At 44.2% G+C, this 18432-nt stretch overlaps 1 protein-coding gene and 1 long non-coding RNA gene across 2 annotated transcripts in view; one reads left to right on the top strand and one right to left on the bottom strand.

Moving 5' to 3' along the window:
- The window catches only part of THBS1 (thrombospondin 1), a 204542-nt gene that overhangs the window by 131970 nt on the left and 54140 nt on the right, over positions 1 to 18432 (bottom strand). Inside the window, exons 5-7 of the mRNA XM_029600203.1 lie at positions 14268 to 14393; positions 11427 to 11520; positions 2434 to 2607 (exon numbers count right to left, since the gene is read on the bottom strand). Coding sequence (XP_029456063.1) covers positions 2434 to 2607; positions 11427 to 11520; positions 14268 to 14393 — 394 coding nt within the window. The remainder of the gene's footprint in view (positions 1 to 2433; positions 2608 to 11426; positions 11521 to 14267; positions 14394 to 18432) is intronic.
- The window catches only part of LOC115090739, a 98655-nt gene that overhangs the window by 39264 nt on the left and 40959 nt on the right, over positions 1 to 18432 (top strand). The gene's annotated exons all lie outside the window — the stretch shown is intronic.

The raw sequence follows: 18432 nt of genomic DNA, 5'->3' as shown, positions 1-18432 counted from the left end.
TTATCTAGTTCTGCTATATCTCTGAGGAGTGACAACCACAACTGCACACAGTACTCAAGATGTGGCCATGCTATAGAGCAATAGAGACATAATTATGTTCCCAGTTGTGTTTACCATTCTTTTCCAAATAATTTCCAACATTCTATTTACTCTACAGGCTGCTGCTGCTGCATACTGAACTGAAGATTTTAGCATGTTGTCCACAAGGACCCCAAGGTCCTTTTTCTGGAACCCTGCACTGTGAATACATAGAATTATTTTTCCCTTATATGCACAGTGCTCCATAGTCCATCCCAACCAGCCCCCTCTCTCCCTCCACCAGTCCAGTCCTGTCAGTTGCGCTTCCTCCCTTCACAAGTTCATCCCTGCCAGTCATTCTGTCGTGCCCTCCACCAGTTCATCCTCACCAGTCGCTATCTCTTTCTCTCCACCAGTTCATTCCTGCTAGTCACTCTCTCTCTCTCCACCAGTCCTTCCCTTTGTGTGTGTGTCTCTCTCTCTTTCCCCACCAATCTCCCACTAGTCTCTCTATCTCCCTCCACCAGTTCATCCCCACCATTTCTTTTCTCTCTCTCCACCAGTCCCTTTCTTGCCAGTCTCTCTCTCTCTTTATCCCTTCCTCCACCAGTCCATACTGGTAAATCTCTCTCTCTCTCTCTCTCTCTCTCTCCCTTTACCATCCATTACCCCAATTGGTCCAGACTGAATCCAACTGTGTGGCTGCCTATAGATACACTATAAGTTACGGAATATGAGTACATTTTTGCACATTTACTGCTGTGCTTTGCAATTATATATATATATTCCATTTATATCAGTAAGCATTACTTAATAAGTTTTATATAGATTGCAAGCCCTGTGGGAATAGATAAATACCTATAGTACCTGAATATAATCTGCTTTGATGTACACTTTGAAATGCCAAAAAGCAGAATATAAAAATATAAATAAGTAATAAAATAAAAAATGAATGAGTCTGGGTTTCATATAATTATTTCTTTATTACATTAATAGCTTTTTTATATATTTCTGCAGGTAAAAATGAAGGAGAAGCATTTGGGGTCCATAAAAATTTGGAGGTTGAAAAGGGGTCCTCACTCCCAAAAAGCTTGGGAACCCCTGGTCTATATCATAGCTCCCCTGCCTCTCCTCTCTTCCTCCAAGGTATTCATTTCAAGGTCCTTCAGATTTATCTCATTTGGCTTTTGATGCATATCCCACACCATTGTAGTTGCCTTTCTTTGCATCACATCCATCCTGTCTTTATCCTGTTTGAGGTACAGTCTCCAGAATTGGACATAGTACTCCAGAGATAAAGTCTCACCTGTAGAAAGGCATTCTCCTCTTCTTTTTTCATACTAGTTATGCCTCTTTCTATGCAGCCTAACATTTCTCTGGCCTTAGCCATCACTTACACTGCCTTCAGACTGTCAGACACTGACACTCGGAGGTATCTTTCCCGGTCCATGCACATCAGTCTTTCATCCCCTGTCACATACTGCTTCTTTAAATTTCTGTACCCCAAATGCATGACTTTGAACTTCTTGGCATTGAATACCAACTGCTAAACCTTCGACCATTCCTTGAATTTTCTTAGATCGCTTCTCATTTACTCTACTCTTTCAGGTGTGTACACTCCATTACAGATCTTAATGTTATCTGCAAAAAGACAAACCTTTCCTTGTAACCCTTCTGTAATATCACTCATAGCCCCAGAACCAAACCTTGAGGCACTCCACTTATAACTCTTCTCAGAGTAAGTTTCATTTATGTTACTCGCTGTTATCTGTCCATCAACCAATTTTTAATCCATTCTACCACCTTGGGATCCACTCCCAGGCTTTAAATTTTGTCCTGATCATCTAGTGATTCAACAGACTCCCTCACAGGCTTCTTGCTTTGTACTTTAATAAGTTTGACCTTCCTTTGACATTTAAATGAGTGGAATATTTTATTTTGGCTTCAAAAATGTTATTTTTGAACCAACAGCCCCCAAACTCTGTCAGAGGGCTGCAACCCAGTTTGGTTTTCAGGATTTCTACAATGAATATGCATAAGACCTATATGCATGCACTCCTTCCCTTGTATGTAAATAGATCTCATGCATATTCATTGTGGAAATCTCAAAATCCTGACTGGGTTGTGGTCCTCAAGGATTTACACAATTTCCACACCTCATGCAAATTTTTAATCCTGGTATTTGTCTCTAATTTTCTTCCTAAATTTCTCATTTTATCAGTCTCCCTTTCTGAAATTGAATACTACTGCAGCAGTTTTACTTAATATTTTCCCTTCAGTGATTATAATCACAAGGATTGAAAGAGACAAGTGGGTTTTCTTCTTACACACAGAGAGGGAATAATTCTTGAAAATATATTCAATAAAAAGGCGCATCCTAAACTTCACAAGACTTGATCCAGACAGCTTACTTACAGCGTTTATCACAATTCTGGATATGGCAGCTTCGAGTCTGCATGGAGGAACCTATACAGCGGTTATTGAGACTGTCACATGAGCGTCCTCTCTGCTGAATCCCACTGCCACAAGTAACGGAGCAAGATGTCCATTCAGACCATGGAGACCAATCATCATCTGCAGAGTCACTTGCTGCAACATAGAAAAAGAATCTTTTTAGCATCTCCTTTCAGACTGTGCCAGATCAGACATCTAGGACATGTTCTACAAACACTTTCTGCCAATGAAAAGGAGCTTTAACCTGTTTTCAGCATTTGTGTAGTTTCAAGCTGTTCTCTGAAATTATGAGGAAGCTCAAAAGAGCAAGGAGAAATGGCATGAACACAGCTCCCAATCACAACATAGATACACACATTTCCCTCCACATAAAAGGTCAACATAGAATATAACAGATAAGATCCCTCTATGCTTACAATGTCTTAGACTATAGCTGAACTCTGTCTTTCACTTTAGTTCATTACAACTGAGGATCCTCTGCCCTTACCCCATATTATTTGAATGCTCTTATTTGTGCATTCTTCATCTCCATTGGAGGTTGTTCCATGCATTCACTACCAGGGCCTTTGCTACAGGGTGGCAATGGCTGGCATCATTTCCCCCCCCCCCCCCCCCACCCCCACCCAGGTAAAAAAAAAAAAGTCTTGCCATCCCAATCATGGACCAGCATGTCTAATCCCTCCAGTGGCTGCTCCTGCCGCTCATGCCATCATTTCTTCTCTCCTCCAACTAGAATGGTCAAGACATCTGCAGTTTAAACCATGGGGCACTATGAACAAAGCCCTGTGTAGTCCCAACATCAGCTGCTTGAACTGTGCAGGGCTCTGTACATAGAGATCCCCACAGTTCAAACTGTAGGTACTCACTGCAACCATCAGATGGGGAAAAATGAGGTGTCAGCCTCAGGAAAGAGAAGTAAAGAGCTTAAAAGCTCCTTGGAAAGAATAAGGACATAAAGACGGAGTGAGGACTTGAGGATTTCAGGGAGAGTGGGGAATCTGGAAAACAGTGATTCAGATTGGCTGGGGGAAAATGGGAACAGATTGAGCAGGAATTTTGGGGGTCAGTGGGTACTTGGCATTTGGGTGAGTATGAGTGGGAGGTTAGATAGGCTAGGGTATGAATTAGGAAGTAAAATAGATGCAAGAGAAGGAAGCTGAAGGATTAAGATGGATTTAAATGATCTGGAAGACTGGAGAGCAGGTAAGAGGCAGAAGAAAGGGATGGGGTACTGTGGAGGGTTCAGAAGAAAGGGAAATGTCTGAAGGTGATGAGGGAAGGTGAAAATGGGACTGAAGAGATGGGAAAAGAGGGGTACTAGGAGGCTGAGTTGGGGTAATAGATAAAAGAGGCTAGAAGTCAGGGAAGGAACTGTCTATGAGAGGCAAAAGAAGATGGATGAGAACTGGGAAGGGGTTGAGTACAGAGGAAGTAAATGGGGGTGGGGGAGGAATTAGGTTGTGGTGTGAATAGGAGCCTGAGGAAGGAGTGAGGCTGAAGGGAGAATGGACAGGCAGGAGAGAGAGAGATGGAAAGCCGGTAGGTAGATAAGATGTGGGAAAACACTGAGAAGAGGAGAGGTGAAATTTCATTATGAGTAGATAGAGAGGCAGAAAAAAGAGAAATATCAATGTCAGAGACAGATATGAGGAAGACTGGTGAAATTATTCTGATGTGAACTAAGAAAATCTATGATCACCATTACAAATCAGAATCTCTGTAATTTGAGCTGAATTTGCATCATGAGCTAAATTGGAAGGAGAAGATCATAACATTCTCTATACTGAGAGCAGAGTACCCAAGAGAGAGGGACCTTAGCGAACATAAAAACTGACACTGGGATGAGTGGCTGGCTACCTCGAACATTTGCAGCAGCTTAGCTCAATGAGAGATGTAGGAATCCTTACAAGTCTAAAGGATTCCTACATTCCCAAACTTTACTTGTCTTCTGATCTTGCATTGTCTCCTTATCTTCGAAACTTTACTTGGTTCTTCCTTTTTACATGTAACACTGCACCTGCCTTCCTCAGTGATAAAGGTCCACTTCATCATTTGGGGCAAATGTTCTAAACACTTGAAGGTGGTCTACATCTGGTAGGGCATTACCACCCTAAATTATGTCAGATAATGGTCCTCACTAGATTGCCATACATCTTCTTTTGATGTCTACTTATGTGTTGGCACATGTGGTCTGATGACTGAAATAAGAAGAGAGGAAGTAACAGTAGAAAAGATAAGGACCCAAATTCCTTTTCCATTCAGAATTATACCAATGCCAAATTGCATTAAAAATTTAATTCTGAATGTCTCTGGTGTGACATTCACTGCAATAATAAGGAATATATTTATAGGAATTAAAACTGTTGGTTACGAATAGAGATGTGAATCGGAACTGGAATTGGTTCGGTTTCGGTTCCGGTTGGGTTTTTTTTTTTTATCGGCTGTGCCCGATCCGATAAACAAAAAACCCACCCCGACCCTTTAAAACCGCTCCCTTAGCCTCCACCACCCTCCCGACCCCCCCAAAAACGTTTTAAAATTACCTGGTGGTCCAGCGGGGGTCCTGGGAGCGATCTCCCGCTCTCGGGCCGTCGGCTGCCACTAATAAAAATGGTGCCAATGGCCCTTTGCCCTTACCATGTGACAGGGTAACCGTGCCATTGGCCAGCCCCTGTCACATGGTAGGAGCACTGGACGGCCGGCACCATCTTTAAAAATGGCACGGGCCATCCAGTGGCCTGAATAGCTAGCCTGGAGACCTCAAAGCTCTGCTTAAGCAAGGATTCAGTCTTTTGATTCTGTGCATCTTTGAGTGCTGTGCTCCCTCGACCAGTACAATAGTTTTCCATATAACTGCACAAACCAGTCATGCATCCAAGGGCAGTTTCTCTTCCACAAGCAGTGCATAAAGCTTAACCATAGTTTTTCCAACCTAGCTGGCATCTGGAATATTTCAGAGATCAATTATACAATTGCCCGATGCAGAGGGAAGGAATTTACAGACTTCCTCAAACCGCCATGATAGGATCCTCCGCAGCCTTACTCTCTTCATAATTCTCTGTTATGTTCAAGGCTGCTAAGGTCTGAACAATTAAAGGCATGCAACTTCTCCTTCCTTAACAACTAGATCTCCAAGAACTCATCTTCCCTAGAGGAAATCTCACCATTCCATAAACTTCCCTCAACGTATTCCTCTGGCCATCTTTAAATGAAATTAGATGTACCTGACCTGGAGAACCTCTCCTCCTCTTGGTCCCAGTCAACTTCCCCCCTTGGTACGCTTCCTCATTGAACCAGTGGTCCAATGCCTCAGAGAAAGGGGGAAAAGTGACCTGTTTCTGTTTTAAAGAGAGTTCTTGGTGCAATAAGAGCAAGAATACTTGGAAAAAAGAGCAAGGTACAGTAAAAGGAGAAAAGGCAGGAAAACTTGGCAAATCTATGAGGCCCCTGGAGCTAAACTCCAAGATAATCTGCATTTCACCGGTACCAGCACAGAAGGCCCCATTTCAGACCTGCCCAGTAGGCCACACAGATCTACAATGGCCATGGTTCCTACCGCTGCAGTGAGCGTGTGGGTGGGAAACCCTTTCTTAGCCAAGTCAGATGCTGAATGATCCTCCAGCATGGTGGACTCTCTGATCAGCTTCCCCTTTCTTATAGGAACAAATGGCACAAAATGCCATTCCCTGTGCTGGGATGGTGGGTCCCACATGCACTATAAGAACCAATGAGTTTGGCATGTCCTGATATTGGATCCCCCCTAGAGCAGTACTTAGTATTCCTTTCTGTAACTAAACATCACAGTACAGGAATATGGCCTTTGCTGTTCCTGCCAGCTTCCTTGCTCCTAATCACTCTGCTTCTTTTCTTTAAAAAAAAATTATTGACCCCCAGAGCAGGGAGGGAGAAGGGGGAGGAGGGAGAGAGTAGGAGGAAGATTGAAGACGGAGAAGAAGTGTAGCAGCCTAAATAGAAGGAAATCCACAACGAGACAGCCTGTAGTCCCGGTGCACCTCAAGGCTCCTTAGAAGGCCCCTGAGTAAGGCTACACTCAACTGGTGGAGGAATAGATCATAAAATGGAGTGTACAACTGAATCAAACTGTGTGCAGACCCAAACACCACAAGATGGAAATCGAGACATGTGATGGCCCCTGCAGTTTTAAAATGAATGCTAGAGAAAACTGCACTGAGGAAAAGAATCTGCTATTATTCACCATAAAGAACAATCTGCCTTCATCTTACAGTTTAGGTGGTACTACCAGACACAAACTTGCTAAGCTTGTTGGCTTGACATTTTGTATTCAGCCAATAGGCCTAACTCAGTTCACCAGATGTCTTCCAAGTCCACATTATCATTCATGTGAGAATTTGCAAACACGTACCAGCTAAGAAGTAGCCGTATTGGAAGCCCACCAATCCTATTCCAGTGAATTGTTGTAACTTTCAATCAATATCAACTTTTGGATCCCATGCAGATGCATATGCATAAAGTTCTGATGAAGAAAAGATAGGCTTTATGTGAACTTAACACATGGGATTTCACATCTGAGACGTTTCATGAGACTTTGAAGGAAGCCTTACACCAGGCAGGGATGTGCAGGGAAAAAAAAAATTCATTTTCGTTATTCGATTTGTTTTCAGGAGGTTTTTTCCCCACGAATTTCGGTTCAAGGATTGCTTGATTCATTTGATTTGTTTAAAAAATACGAATCAAGCAATAAAAAAATAAATAAAAAGGCAACTAAAAAACGAAAACTAGGTCTCCATCCCACTCACTGGAAAAATGCCAGGGCCAGGATCCCAGTGGGGATCGGTGGGCAGTAACTAGGCCTATTCCTCAGACTTGTATAGGCCAAGGACACAGTAGGTCACTACAGCTTTGGCCTACTCAAGGCCAATGCCTCAGCCTAGGCCAGAGACTAAATGCCATGGCCTGGAGACCGGGTCCCGACATTAGTGGCCTCAGCTTAGGCCAGGGCCCAGACCCAGGACTGACAGTGCAACCAGACCCAAAGGCCAGATCCCAATGCTGGGGCTTCAGCCCAGAGACAGGTCCAATGCAGAGATCAGACCCAGAGATTCAGGTCCTGATGCCTGGGTTGGGGCCCGAGCCCAAGCCAAAAGCCAACCTGGAGGCCTGGTCCCAACACCAGGCCCTCGGCCTAGGCCCAACCCAGAGAATGAGTCCTGATGCCGGGGCTTTGGCCTGAACCCAGACCCGACGGTGTGACCCAACCTGGAAGCCAGGTCCCAATGCTGGGGCCTAGGCCCAGACCCAGGTCCGACACCAAGGCCTCAGCCAGGAGGCCAGGTCCCGATGCCTGGGTCTCAGCCCAGGATCAGGTCCAGGCCTGGGAGCTCCACAGTCCATTGTCTTCCTCCTTTGGCTCTTCAATACCAAATGACGGGCATCCACTGGGGTCGTGCTGTAGTTAATTAACTCTGAAGTATTCACCCTACCGGACGGTGCCATTTTGATGTAGGGCAATGCCATACAATGCCCTACATGAAAATGGTGCTGTCCGATTGGGTGAATACGCTGGAGTTAATTAACTCTGGTGTGACTCCAGCAGTTGCCCATCATTTGGCACTGAAGAGCCGAAGAAGGTAGAAGACGGACCGTGGAGCTCCCAGGCCTGGACACCGAGGCCTAGGCTTGACCCTGGACCAAGGCTCTGGCATTGGGCCTGGGTCTGGGCTTAGGCCCCAGTGTCAGGACCTGGCCTCTGGGTCAGGTCACTGCATTGGGCCTGGGTCTGAGCCCAGGTCCCAGCGTCGGGACCCGGCCTACGATGGATACCCGACTGATCAGGTAAGTTTTGGGGTTTTTTTGTTTTTCAGGGGTCTTGGTTGAGTCCCCGATGTTGACCCGTACCTCTGCAGAGACACCGGTGTCGCACTCGGGCCTAGGCCATGGCCTCTTCTTTGGGTCTCGGCCTATGCCAGAGCGTGATGCCAGCACCTTGGCCTAGGTCAGAAACCAGGGCCATGCCTAGATACGATGCATCTATTAAAAATGAAATGAATGAATAAGGTTCATGTCATTCAGAGGGGACCCCGATTTGGCTCAGGACCCCCCCAAATGAAACAAATTAACCTTATTTGTTGCATTTTGCATTTTCTTTTTAAACAAATGCACATCCCTAACACCAGTATTCAAGCCTGGGCTCTTGGCTCAGTCCAGCCTCACTCCATTAAATTTGGAGTACCTGCCAATCTCATTCTTGCATAAGTCTTTGCAGGCCAAGCCAATCTGGGTCCTGCCTACACAATTTACAGAGCCATCTATAAGCCCTGAGTTTGCTGCCCTAAGATGGTGGTGCTTCCCTATTTGTGTGCCAGGAGTTCATGCTCATGCTAAGACAGGACCATGGACCGGACTCTGCAGAAGTTTGACCCTATTGCAGCGGAGAATGAGAGAGTCTGAAGCTTTCTTTGAAATGTGTTCATGCACTCCTGATCAGTGTAAGATTAACTGGTTAAATTATTACTTTAAACTGGTTAGTTAATTGGCAATGTGTTTGAGATATGCAAAGAAAAAAAGAGGGGGGGTGGGAAAATAATCATAAGGGCAGGAATGATCCAGTGAGGGTTTCTGAGGTGTGGTATAAATATAGCATGTTTGAAGGCAGTGAGAATGGTAACAGTAGAAAATGATAGATTGAGGACATGGCAGATGGAAGAAATGACTACAGAGGAGATAGAACTGAGGAGTTGGGTAGGAATGGGGTCAGAAAATGTATTGAGTTTGAAGGAGGAGAGAAAATGGGCAGTTTCTTCCTTGATGATTTCAGAAAAAAGAAGAAACACTGGCAGGGTTAAGGGAAGGGGATAGAAAGAAAATGTGTGATGTGAAGTGGAGCCTGATCCAGAACTCAAGATTAATTTTATGAACCTTGACTTTGAAAAGTCAGCCATTGTTGAAGAAGTGAGGAAGGGAGGCAGAGGCAGTGGCATTTTGAGGAGGGAGGTGAGGATGGTGAAGATAGGAAGAAGGTGGAGACAAAGCTGCTTATTAGACAGACATAATCGGTTTGACAATTGAAATAGACTGGAAAAAGGTAAGCATGAAGTCAGCATGAGAATGGGATTTTAGTCAGATGCTCTGCAAAGTGGGTGCAGGATAGGGGTGTGCTTCGTTTCCTACGTACTGGTAATCCGCAACGTATAGGGCCATATTCATTGTATTCGTGGGGAAGTGAAACGTATTGCGATTCCCCAGGAATATGACGAATCTTCGCCGAATTAGTCGGCCGTCTAAAGGAGCAAATTTAAACAAACCCCCCACCCTCCTGACCCCTCCAAGACTTACCAAAACTCCCTGGTGGTCCAGCGGATGGTCCGGGAGCCATCTCCTGCACTCACGCCCTCGGCTGCCGGTATTCAAAATGGCGCCGATAGCCTTTGACCTTACTATGTCACAGGGGCTACCGGTGCCATTGGTCAGCCCCAGTCACATTGTAGGAGCACAAGATGGCGCCGGCCATCCATTGCTCCTACCTGAGTGCAGGAGGTTGCTCCCGGACCCCCGCTGGACCACCAGGGACTTTTGACAAGTCTTGGGGGACCCTCCTGACCCCACATTGTAGGAACACAAGACCCTCCTGACCCCCACATTGTAGGAGCACAAGCTGGCGCCGGCCATCCATTGCTCCTACCATGTGACAGGGGCTGACCAATGGCACCGGTAGCCCCTTTGACATAGAGCAAAGGCTATCGGCGCCATTTTGATTACTGGCAGCAGAGGGTGTGAGTGCAGGAGATGGCTCCCGGACCCCCCGGTGGACCACCAGGGAGTTTTGGTGAGTCTTGGGGGGGGGGGTCAGGAGGGTGGGGGGTTGTAGTTAATTCAATTTTAGCCGGGGAACGAATAAGAATTAACGCATGAATGTATCGGGGGCCCTCCTTGCCGAATACAACATATCTGCCCCCCTGATGAATACGAATCCCAAATGCAATGTATGGCATCCCTCTGCACATCCCTGGTGCAGGAACAAAGGATGTAAACTTTGGAGGTGAGCCAAAGTTGAGGTTGGGCTTACAGAATGAGGGATCAAAAATATCCAAAGCAGAGGAGAGTAAAATGACTAGAAACTGCCTTGTCAGAGTCTGACAAGGTTGCAGAGTAAAGAGAGACCATGGTGGAGTGGATGCAAGGGTCAATAGCCTGAAGATTCCTGAAGATGTTAGGGGGAACTGACAAGACTGTGGTGGAGGAGGGTTAAATGTGAAAGTTAGCAGATGGTGAAAGAGAGGAAGAACAGAGGTGAAGAAGCCTGAGAGCAGTTGGAAGAGAGGACTTGGCCAAGGCAGTGGTCATGCTACTCTGTGGGAGAAGTAGAGAATTCTTGAAGATCATATTAGGTTAAGGCAGGAAGTTTTGAAGCATAATAATCAGAGAGCTCATCTGAATGAAAGCTAAAATTCCCAAGAATAAGGGAAAGGGAAGATTGTTTAAAGAATAAGGAAAGCCAGGAGTAAAAGTTGGTGAGGAAATGGGCTACTTATTAGGGGGCAATAGATGACAGCTACCTGGAGATATAATAGGGTGAATAGGTGGATGGAGTGGATCTGAAAAAAAAAGTTCTATTGAAGAAGGAGTTAAAATCTGCAGGAGGAAAAAAAACTTAGCTACCGAACACTGCTATCTCAGCCTCCTGAGCACAGTGTGTGGGAGTAATGAATCTCCACGACAGAACAGCAATGCTCAGGGAAGTCAAAGCAAGAACACACAAGGAATGTGAGACAAAAGTCATTAACATAGGGAAAGAAGAAGGAAAAATGAATGGAATAGGGATAAGGTTGAAGGTGATGTGGGATGAAGGGTAAGAGTTTGATGTGTAAAGATGAGATGAGAGTTTCATTGATGACATTATGCCGTCTCACCATGTGACACTTTCCAGAAAGCAATCCACTCATTCAAATGGCAGAGACCTGCCATGGTATACTCACGCCAGCATCGTGGGCAACACTCCCCATCAGGTATTGTGGCATTAGCACAGGTCATCAGTGGGCAGGATATTTTTCGGCATATAGTGGCAGAATTCTGTAGAGATGAATAAATATTCTAAAATATATGAATAAAAAGCAACTGGCAAACCACAAAATGTGCAAGCATTGTTGTAAAAATCTATATACTGGCTGTGTGTCACAGAGCAATATTACAAAATATACAATGCTGTGTACCAGAGAGTATTATTATAGTGTATATAGACCAGTGGTTCTCAACAGGTGTGTCAGGACCCACTGGTGTATTCTGAGGTCCTGGGAGGTGTGTCGCAGGGCCAGCTGCCTCCTTATCAGTCTGGGTGGAAGTTGGTTGACTTCTCTTACATTGGGCCTGATAGGAGGCTACTCTCCCTTCTCTTCTTTCTGGCCCAGAGGGAGACTGTTTCCTCCTTCACCCAGATCAGATCAAGACATTGACAGCTCCTGCTGTTCTGGGCCTGATGGAACACAAACTTTATCTTCCCTACTGAGTCTGGAAGTGATGCTGCTGATGATCTCATCACCCTGTGGAGGGTGGGGGAAAGGAGGTTGGGGATGCTGGAATATGAAGGTGGAACAGAGAAGGGAGTGTGAGAGCTGCTGAGCAGGAAGGGGTTGGAAACAGGGGTTAGGGTAGCTGGGCAGGCAGGGAGATTGAGGGGTAGGGAGTGTCAAGCAGGGGAGAGAGGGAGCACAGAGAAGAGGATGTGGGGGGTCAGAAATGCTGGGCAGGGATATGAGTGTGAGTGGATGATTGAAACTGAGTAATTAGGAAAAGTGAAGGATGATAGAGACATGGAAGGAGAGTGATGGGGTACAAGTGCCATAATATGTCAGTTTTGGGAATGTGCATTTCTTCTATCTTTGTACTTTGCTTAGTGTAGCAGGCTATTAGGGTTGTGAATCGGGCTTCGGACGATTGAAATATCGGACGATATTTTCAAAATAGTCAGAAATCGGGGCTCCCCCAAAACGATAGGAAAACCCCACAATATTGATCGTGGGGGTTCTCTTTTCGTTTTGGGGGAGGGCAGGAAAAACGGCACACAAAAATAACCCCTAAACCCACCCTGACCCTTTAAAACTAATCCCTTAGCTTCCCCCACCCTCCCGACCCCCCCAAAAAACTTTTTACAGGTACCTGGTGGTCCAGTGGGGGTCCCTGGAGCGATCTCCCGCTCCCAGGCAGTCAGCAGCCACTAATCAAAATGGCGCCGATGGCCCTTTGCCCTTACCATGTGACAGGGTATCCGTGCCATTGGCCGGACCCTGTCACATGGTAGGAGCACTGGATGGCTGGCGCCATCTTGTGCTCCTCCCATGTGACAGGGGTTGGCCAATGGCACCGGTAGCCCCTGTGACATAGTAAGGGCAAAGGCTATCGGCGCTATTTTGAATACTGGCAGCCGACGGTCCGAGTGCAGGAGGTCGCTCCCGGACCCCCGCTGGACTTTTGGCAAGTCTTGTGGGGGTCAGGAGGGTCCCCCAAGACTTGCCAAAAGCCCCTGGTGGTCCAGCAGGGGTCCGGGAGCGATCTCCTGCACTCGGGCCATCGGCTGCCAGTAATCAAAATGGCGCCGATAGCCTTTGCCCTTACTATGTCACAGGGGCTACCGGTGCCATTGGCCAACCCCTGTCACATGGTAGGAGCACAAGATGGCACGGGCCATCCAGTGCTCCTACCATGTGACAGGGTCCGGCCAATGGCACGGATACCCTGTCACATGGTAAGGGCAAAGGGCATCCGAGTGCAGGAGATCGCTCCAGGGACCCCCACTGGACCACCAGGTACCTGTAAAATGTTTTTTTGGGGGGGGGGGGTCGGGAGGGTGGGGGAAGCTAAGATATTAGTTTTAAAGGATCGGGGTGGGTTTGTTTATCGGCTCGGGCGCAGCCGATAAACAAAACCGCGATCGGGCCCGATGAAAAAAAAACACATGTGAATCCGAACCGGAATCCGAACCGATTCCGGTTCCAATTCACATCTCTACAGGCTATGAAGAGATGTTTCTAGCTCTCCAGTTTTGCACTCATGCAGAGAAGCTTTTTGAGGTTTACATTCCAGTTTTTGTCTCCTCATTTGTAACTTGTGGTCTTTTATTCTTTATTTGGTGAAGGTCGGATCTGTATGTATGACTGAGGTGCGGTACTTTACTAGTAGGTAGGGATTTGTATTAAAATTTTTTGTTGCGTTTTTTTTCATTCTCAATAGGACATGCACTAGTGCTGCATTGCTGCCTTTTCATAGGAAGGGCTATTGCTGTTTGAGTTCTTGGAATTAGTATTGCAATGGTATGGAAGATTTGCTATACATGTGCTGAGTGGGGGTTTTTTTCAGGTTTTGTACTTTACAAAGCGCCTGGCAGTAAGGGAGGTTGTGTTTCTGTTACTTGAGATAGCACCAGAATCAGAATATCTTTATTAAATAGCTAGTTGTATTTGAAATATCCTAGTTCTTGGGATGCCGAGTAAATGTTGACATTTAGGCCCTTGATGGTCAAGTGTTCAGTGTGTCACGCCTGTAAGCATTATCTGCCTAGTGTGACCCAATAGAAAAAAGGTTGAGAACAACTGACATAGACAATTAAATAGCCCACAGAAACCATAACTACTTTAGGTGAACTAGCTCACAGAAACTATAACTACTTTAGGTGAAACTGCAGCAGGTTCCTATGCTCTACACCATGCGGACACCTCTGTGACTTCTTTCCCTCTTCTTCAAAATTGGAAGCCTTGGTTGTATGTAAGCTGAATGTAAATTTTCATATATTGAAGTAGAAGAAATTTGACATCTGGCAGCGTTACCTGGCAGGTGCACTCTGTGCAGCTATCAATTGTCCATTCCTCTCTGTGCTCATGTTGAATTCCATTGTGAACACAGACGCCAAGAATTGATGGAGCTCGTCCAGCAAGCAGTTGGTTTTCTTCCGTCTTGTAAAATAAAAGTAATAATTACATATCCATCTGCTTAATCTTGCATAATGAGTTTTGTAGTTTGTTTTCACATCCAGTACTTCTTAGCACAACACTTTATACCATGTTTTCTGATGTTTTGGGCCAACAAATAATAATAATAAAAAAAATAATTAACCAATTCATCAACATATTAATACATTCCTAGAAGTAAAGTAATCCCATTCTTGTGAATACTGCAGAGTAATTCTTCTACTCGATAATTTCCCATAAAAATTCAATCTACAATTTTCTTGGTGACACAGAAACAGTTTCCAATGACTGCTATCTGTCCTGAATTGACTGTGGTATGGTTTAACTTAAATTGCTAAATCCTATCCATAAAATAATCTCCTGCCTCTTTGTCCCATGAGTCCATTTCTTCTTGTGAGAATGCAGGAAGATAACAGTGTCCAGATTGGGTAGGTGGCTATATACATATATATACACAGCACTTTCAATCTGAATTTCAACATTTTGCCAGTGTGTTACTTGTTATTCTTCATCTAAACAGGTGTGAATGATTTTGCTCTATATACATCAGCTGGGGGCAATTTTCAAAACCATGTGGATATTTGCAAAGTCCACAGGTACTTTTTATCTGCAGACTTTGACCAAAGGAAAGTACAAGCAAACTTTCCTTTTGAGAATTGTCTAGAGAAAAAGTAACCTCAGAAATTTGCACCTGCTTTTTCTTATCAAAATATGGTTTTGAATAAGCAAAATTAGATGCATTGTCATTATGCCTCTGTATCGCTCCATTGTGAGACTGCACCTTGAGTACTGTGTACAGATCTGGTCACCGCATCTCGAAAAAGATATAGTTGCACTGGAGAAGGTACAGAGAAGGGTGACCAAAATGATAAAGGGGATGGATTTTCAGAAGGCGTTTGACAAAGTCCCTCATGAGAGGCTTTTTGAAAACTAAAAAGTCATGGGATAGGAGGCGATGTCCTTTCGTGGATTACAAACTGGTTAAAAGACAGGAAACAGAGAGTAGGATTAAATGGTCAATTTTCTCAGTGGAAAAGGGTAAACAGTGGAGTGCCTCAGGGATCTGTACTTGGACCGGTGCTTTTCAATATATATATAAATGATCTGGAAAGGAATACAACGAGTGAAGTTATCAAATTTGCGGATGATACAAAATTATTCAGAGTAGTTAAATCACAAGCAGACTGTGATACATTACAGGAGGACTTTGCAAGACTGGAAGATTGGGCATCCAAATGGCAGATGAAACTTAATGTGGACAAGTGCAAAGTGTTGCATATAGGGAAAAATAACCCTTGCTGTAGTTACACGATGTTAGGTTCTATATTAGGAGCTACCACCCAGGAAAAAGATCTAGGCATCATAGTGGATAATACTTTAAAATCGTCGGCTAAGTGTGCTGCAGCAGTCAAAAAAGCAAACAGAATGTTAGGAATTATTAGGAAGGGAATGGTTAATAAAACAGAAAATGTCATAATGCCTCTATATCGCTCCATGGTGAGACTACACCTTGAATTCTGTGTACAATTCTGGTCGCCACATCTCAAAAAAGATATAGTTGCGATGGAGAAGGTACAGAGAAGTCCATTACCTGCTATTATGTTCACTTAGAGAATAGCCACTGCCATTAGCTATGGTAACATGGAATAGACTTAGTTTTTGGGTACTTGCCAGGTTCTTATGGCCTGGATTGGCCACTGTTGGAAACAGGGTGCTGGGCTTGATGGACCCTTGGTCTGACCCAGTATGGCATTTTCTTATGTTCTTAACCAAAATGATAAAGGGGATGGAAGAGCTCCCCTATGAGGAAAGGCTGAAGAGGTTAGGGCTGTTCAGCTTGGAGAAGAGACGGCTGAGGGGGATATGATAGAGGTCTTTATGATCATTAGAGATCTTGAACGAGTAGATGTGACTCTGTTATTTACACTTTCGAATAATAGAAGGACTAGGGGGCATTCCATGAAGTTAGCAAGTAGCACATTTAAGACTAATCGGAGAAAATTCTTTTTCACTCAACGCACAATAAAGCTCTGGCATTTGTTGCCAGAGGATGTGGTTAGTGCAGTTAGTGTAGCTGGGTTCAAAAAAGGTTTGGATAAGTTCTTGGAGGAGAAGTCCATTAACAGCTATTAATCTAGTTTACTTAGGGAATAGCCACTGCTATTAATTGCATCAGTAGCATGGGATCTTCTTAGTGTTTGGGTAATTGCCAGGTTCTTGTGGCCTGGTTCGGCCTCTGTTGAAAACAGGATGCTGGGCTTGATGGACCCTTGGTCTGACCCAGCATGGCAATTTCTTATGTTCTTACTAAAGAGTTTAGGACTGTTCAGCTTGGAGAAAAGACGGCTGAGGGGGGATATGACAGAGGTTTTTAAAATCATGAGAGGTATAGAATGGGTAAATGTGAATCGGTTATTTACACTTTCGGATGATAGAAGGATTAGGGGGCACTCCACGAAGTTAGAAAATAGTACATTTAAAACTAAACTGAGAAAATTCTTTTTTATACAATGCACAATTAAGCTATGGAATTTGTTGCAAGAGGATGTGGTTAGTGAAGTTAGTGTATCTGGTTTAAAAAAGGTTTGAATAAGTTATTGGAGGAGAAGTCCATTAACTGCTATTAATCAAGTTGACTTAGAGAATGGCCTCTGCTCCTACTGGCATCAGTAGCATGGGATATTCTTAGTGTTTGGGTACTTGCCAGGTTCTTGTAGCCTGGTTTGGCCACTGTTGGAAACAGGTTGCTGGGCTTGATGGACCCTTAGTTTGACCCAGTATGGCAATTTCTTATGTTCTGGCCTTTCCTCACCCCTGGAAAATCCTCCATGTGGAAGGTGGGCAATTTTCAAAAAAACATTTACCCAGGCAAATAGCTATTTAAATGCATATGTGAATTTTGAAAACTGCCCTCATTAAAATTATGAGCTAAGAATGTGTTTATTTTAAATACCTCTTTGGAAATTGCCTCATTTATATCCAATAGATTATTCCAGAGTCCTATCAAAGAGACTGTAAAATATATCTGTTGAGTTTAAAGTGAATTTATCATTGACCAGCTTTTCATCCTGTTTTTTGGTTCTACTTGTAAGGGGGATACCAAAATATTACTATTATTACCACTATCAACACAAGTATTTCCACAATACTGGTAGATGAGCCCATAGGAAGCAAAAGTGTAGTAATGTGTCTGACACTTTCCTTCTGCTTTGAGTGGTTTAACAAAACTCATGAGCCCATTTGGCTCAGAGTTCAGTGGCATTCAGCTTGGTTTCTTTGTTCCTGTTTCCTGCCCTGAAAGAATGATTAAAGGTCCCAAAGATGGGATTCCCAGGCTCTTAGGATTAGGGAGATTTGTCTTGGTATCCAAAAATGGACTTCTGAGATATTTATTTAAATTTGTTAATTGACTGAGGCTCTAGTTGATGTGCAATCATTTAAAAAGGCCCTCTGTTGGCACTATAATGATATCTCCCACAAAGAGATAAAGATAAGCTCAACCTTTCCAGGTACACTAGAAGAATGGGACTCATTTACCCAAACAATGAAGAAGATCTCTAGAAAACTGCCCAACAACTTGCAACCTTGACCTTCCTCATCCAAGGTAAAGAAACTAGCAAGTGAAGGCCTTAATACCTAGACATCCAAAATTGTAAACTTCTGGAGGTCTGCTACCTACAGATCTGAAAAAAGCCAGTGTTCAACCTCTACTAAAAAGGCCAACCTGGATCCAGACAAATCCAAAAACTACCAACTGGTCTTTAGTTTCCCATTTCAGAGGAAACTAGTTGAACAAACAATACGATCCCAACTAAATGAGTGGCTGTTAGAGAGAAACTTATTGGACCCTTACCAATCCAGATTCCAAAAAGACTGTGGAATAGAGACTGTCCTTGTTGCCCTATTGAATGATCTCCATAATTATGCATGTATTGTTGACTCCCGCTGAGATTTGTGGATCAGCGGGCTACAAAGTTAATAAATAAATAAATAAAATAAAGACTGCAATAGAAGTCAGACAATG

Source organism: Rhinatrema bivittatum, chromosome 4 (assembly GCF_901001135.1).
Source record: "Rhinatrema bivittatum chromosome 4, aRhiBiv1.1, whole genome shotgun sequence".
Taxonomy (NCBI): domain Eukaryota; kingdom Metazoa; phylum Chordata; class Amphibia; order Gymnophiona; family Rhinatrematidae; genus Rhinatrema; species Rhinatrema bivittatum.
Note: the sequence above shows the minus strand (reverse complement) of the source record. Positions and strands in the feature narration are given on the sequence as shown.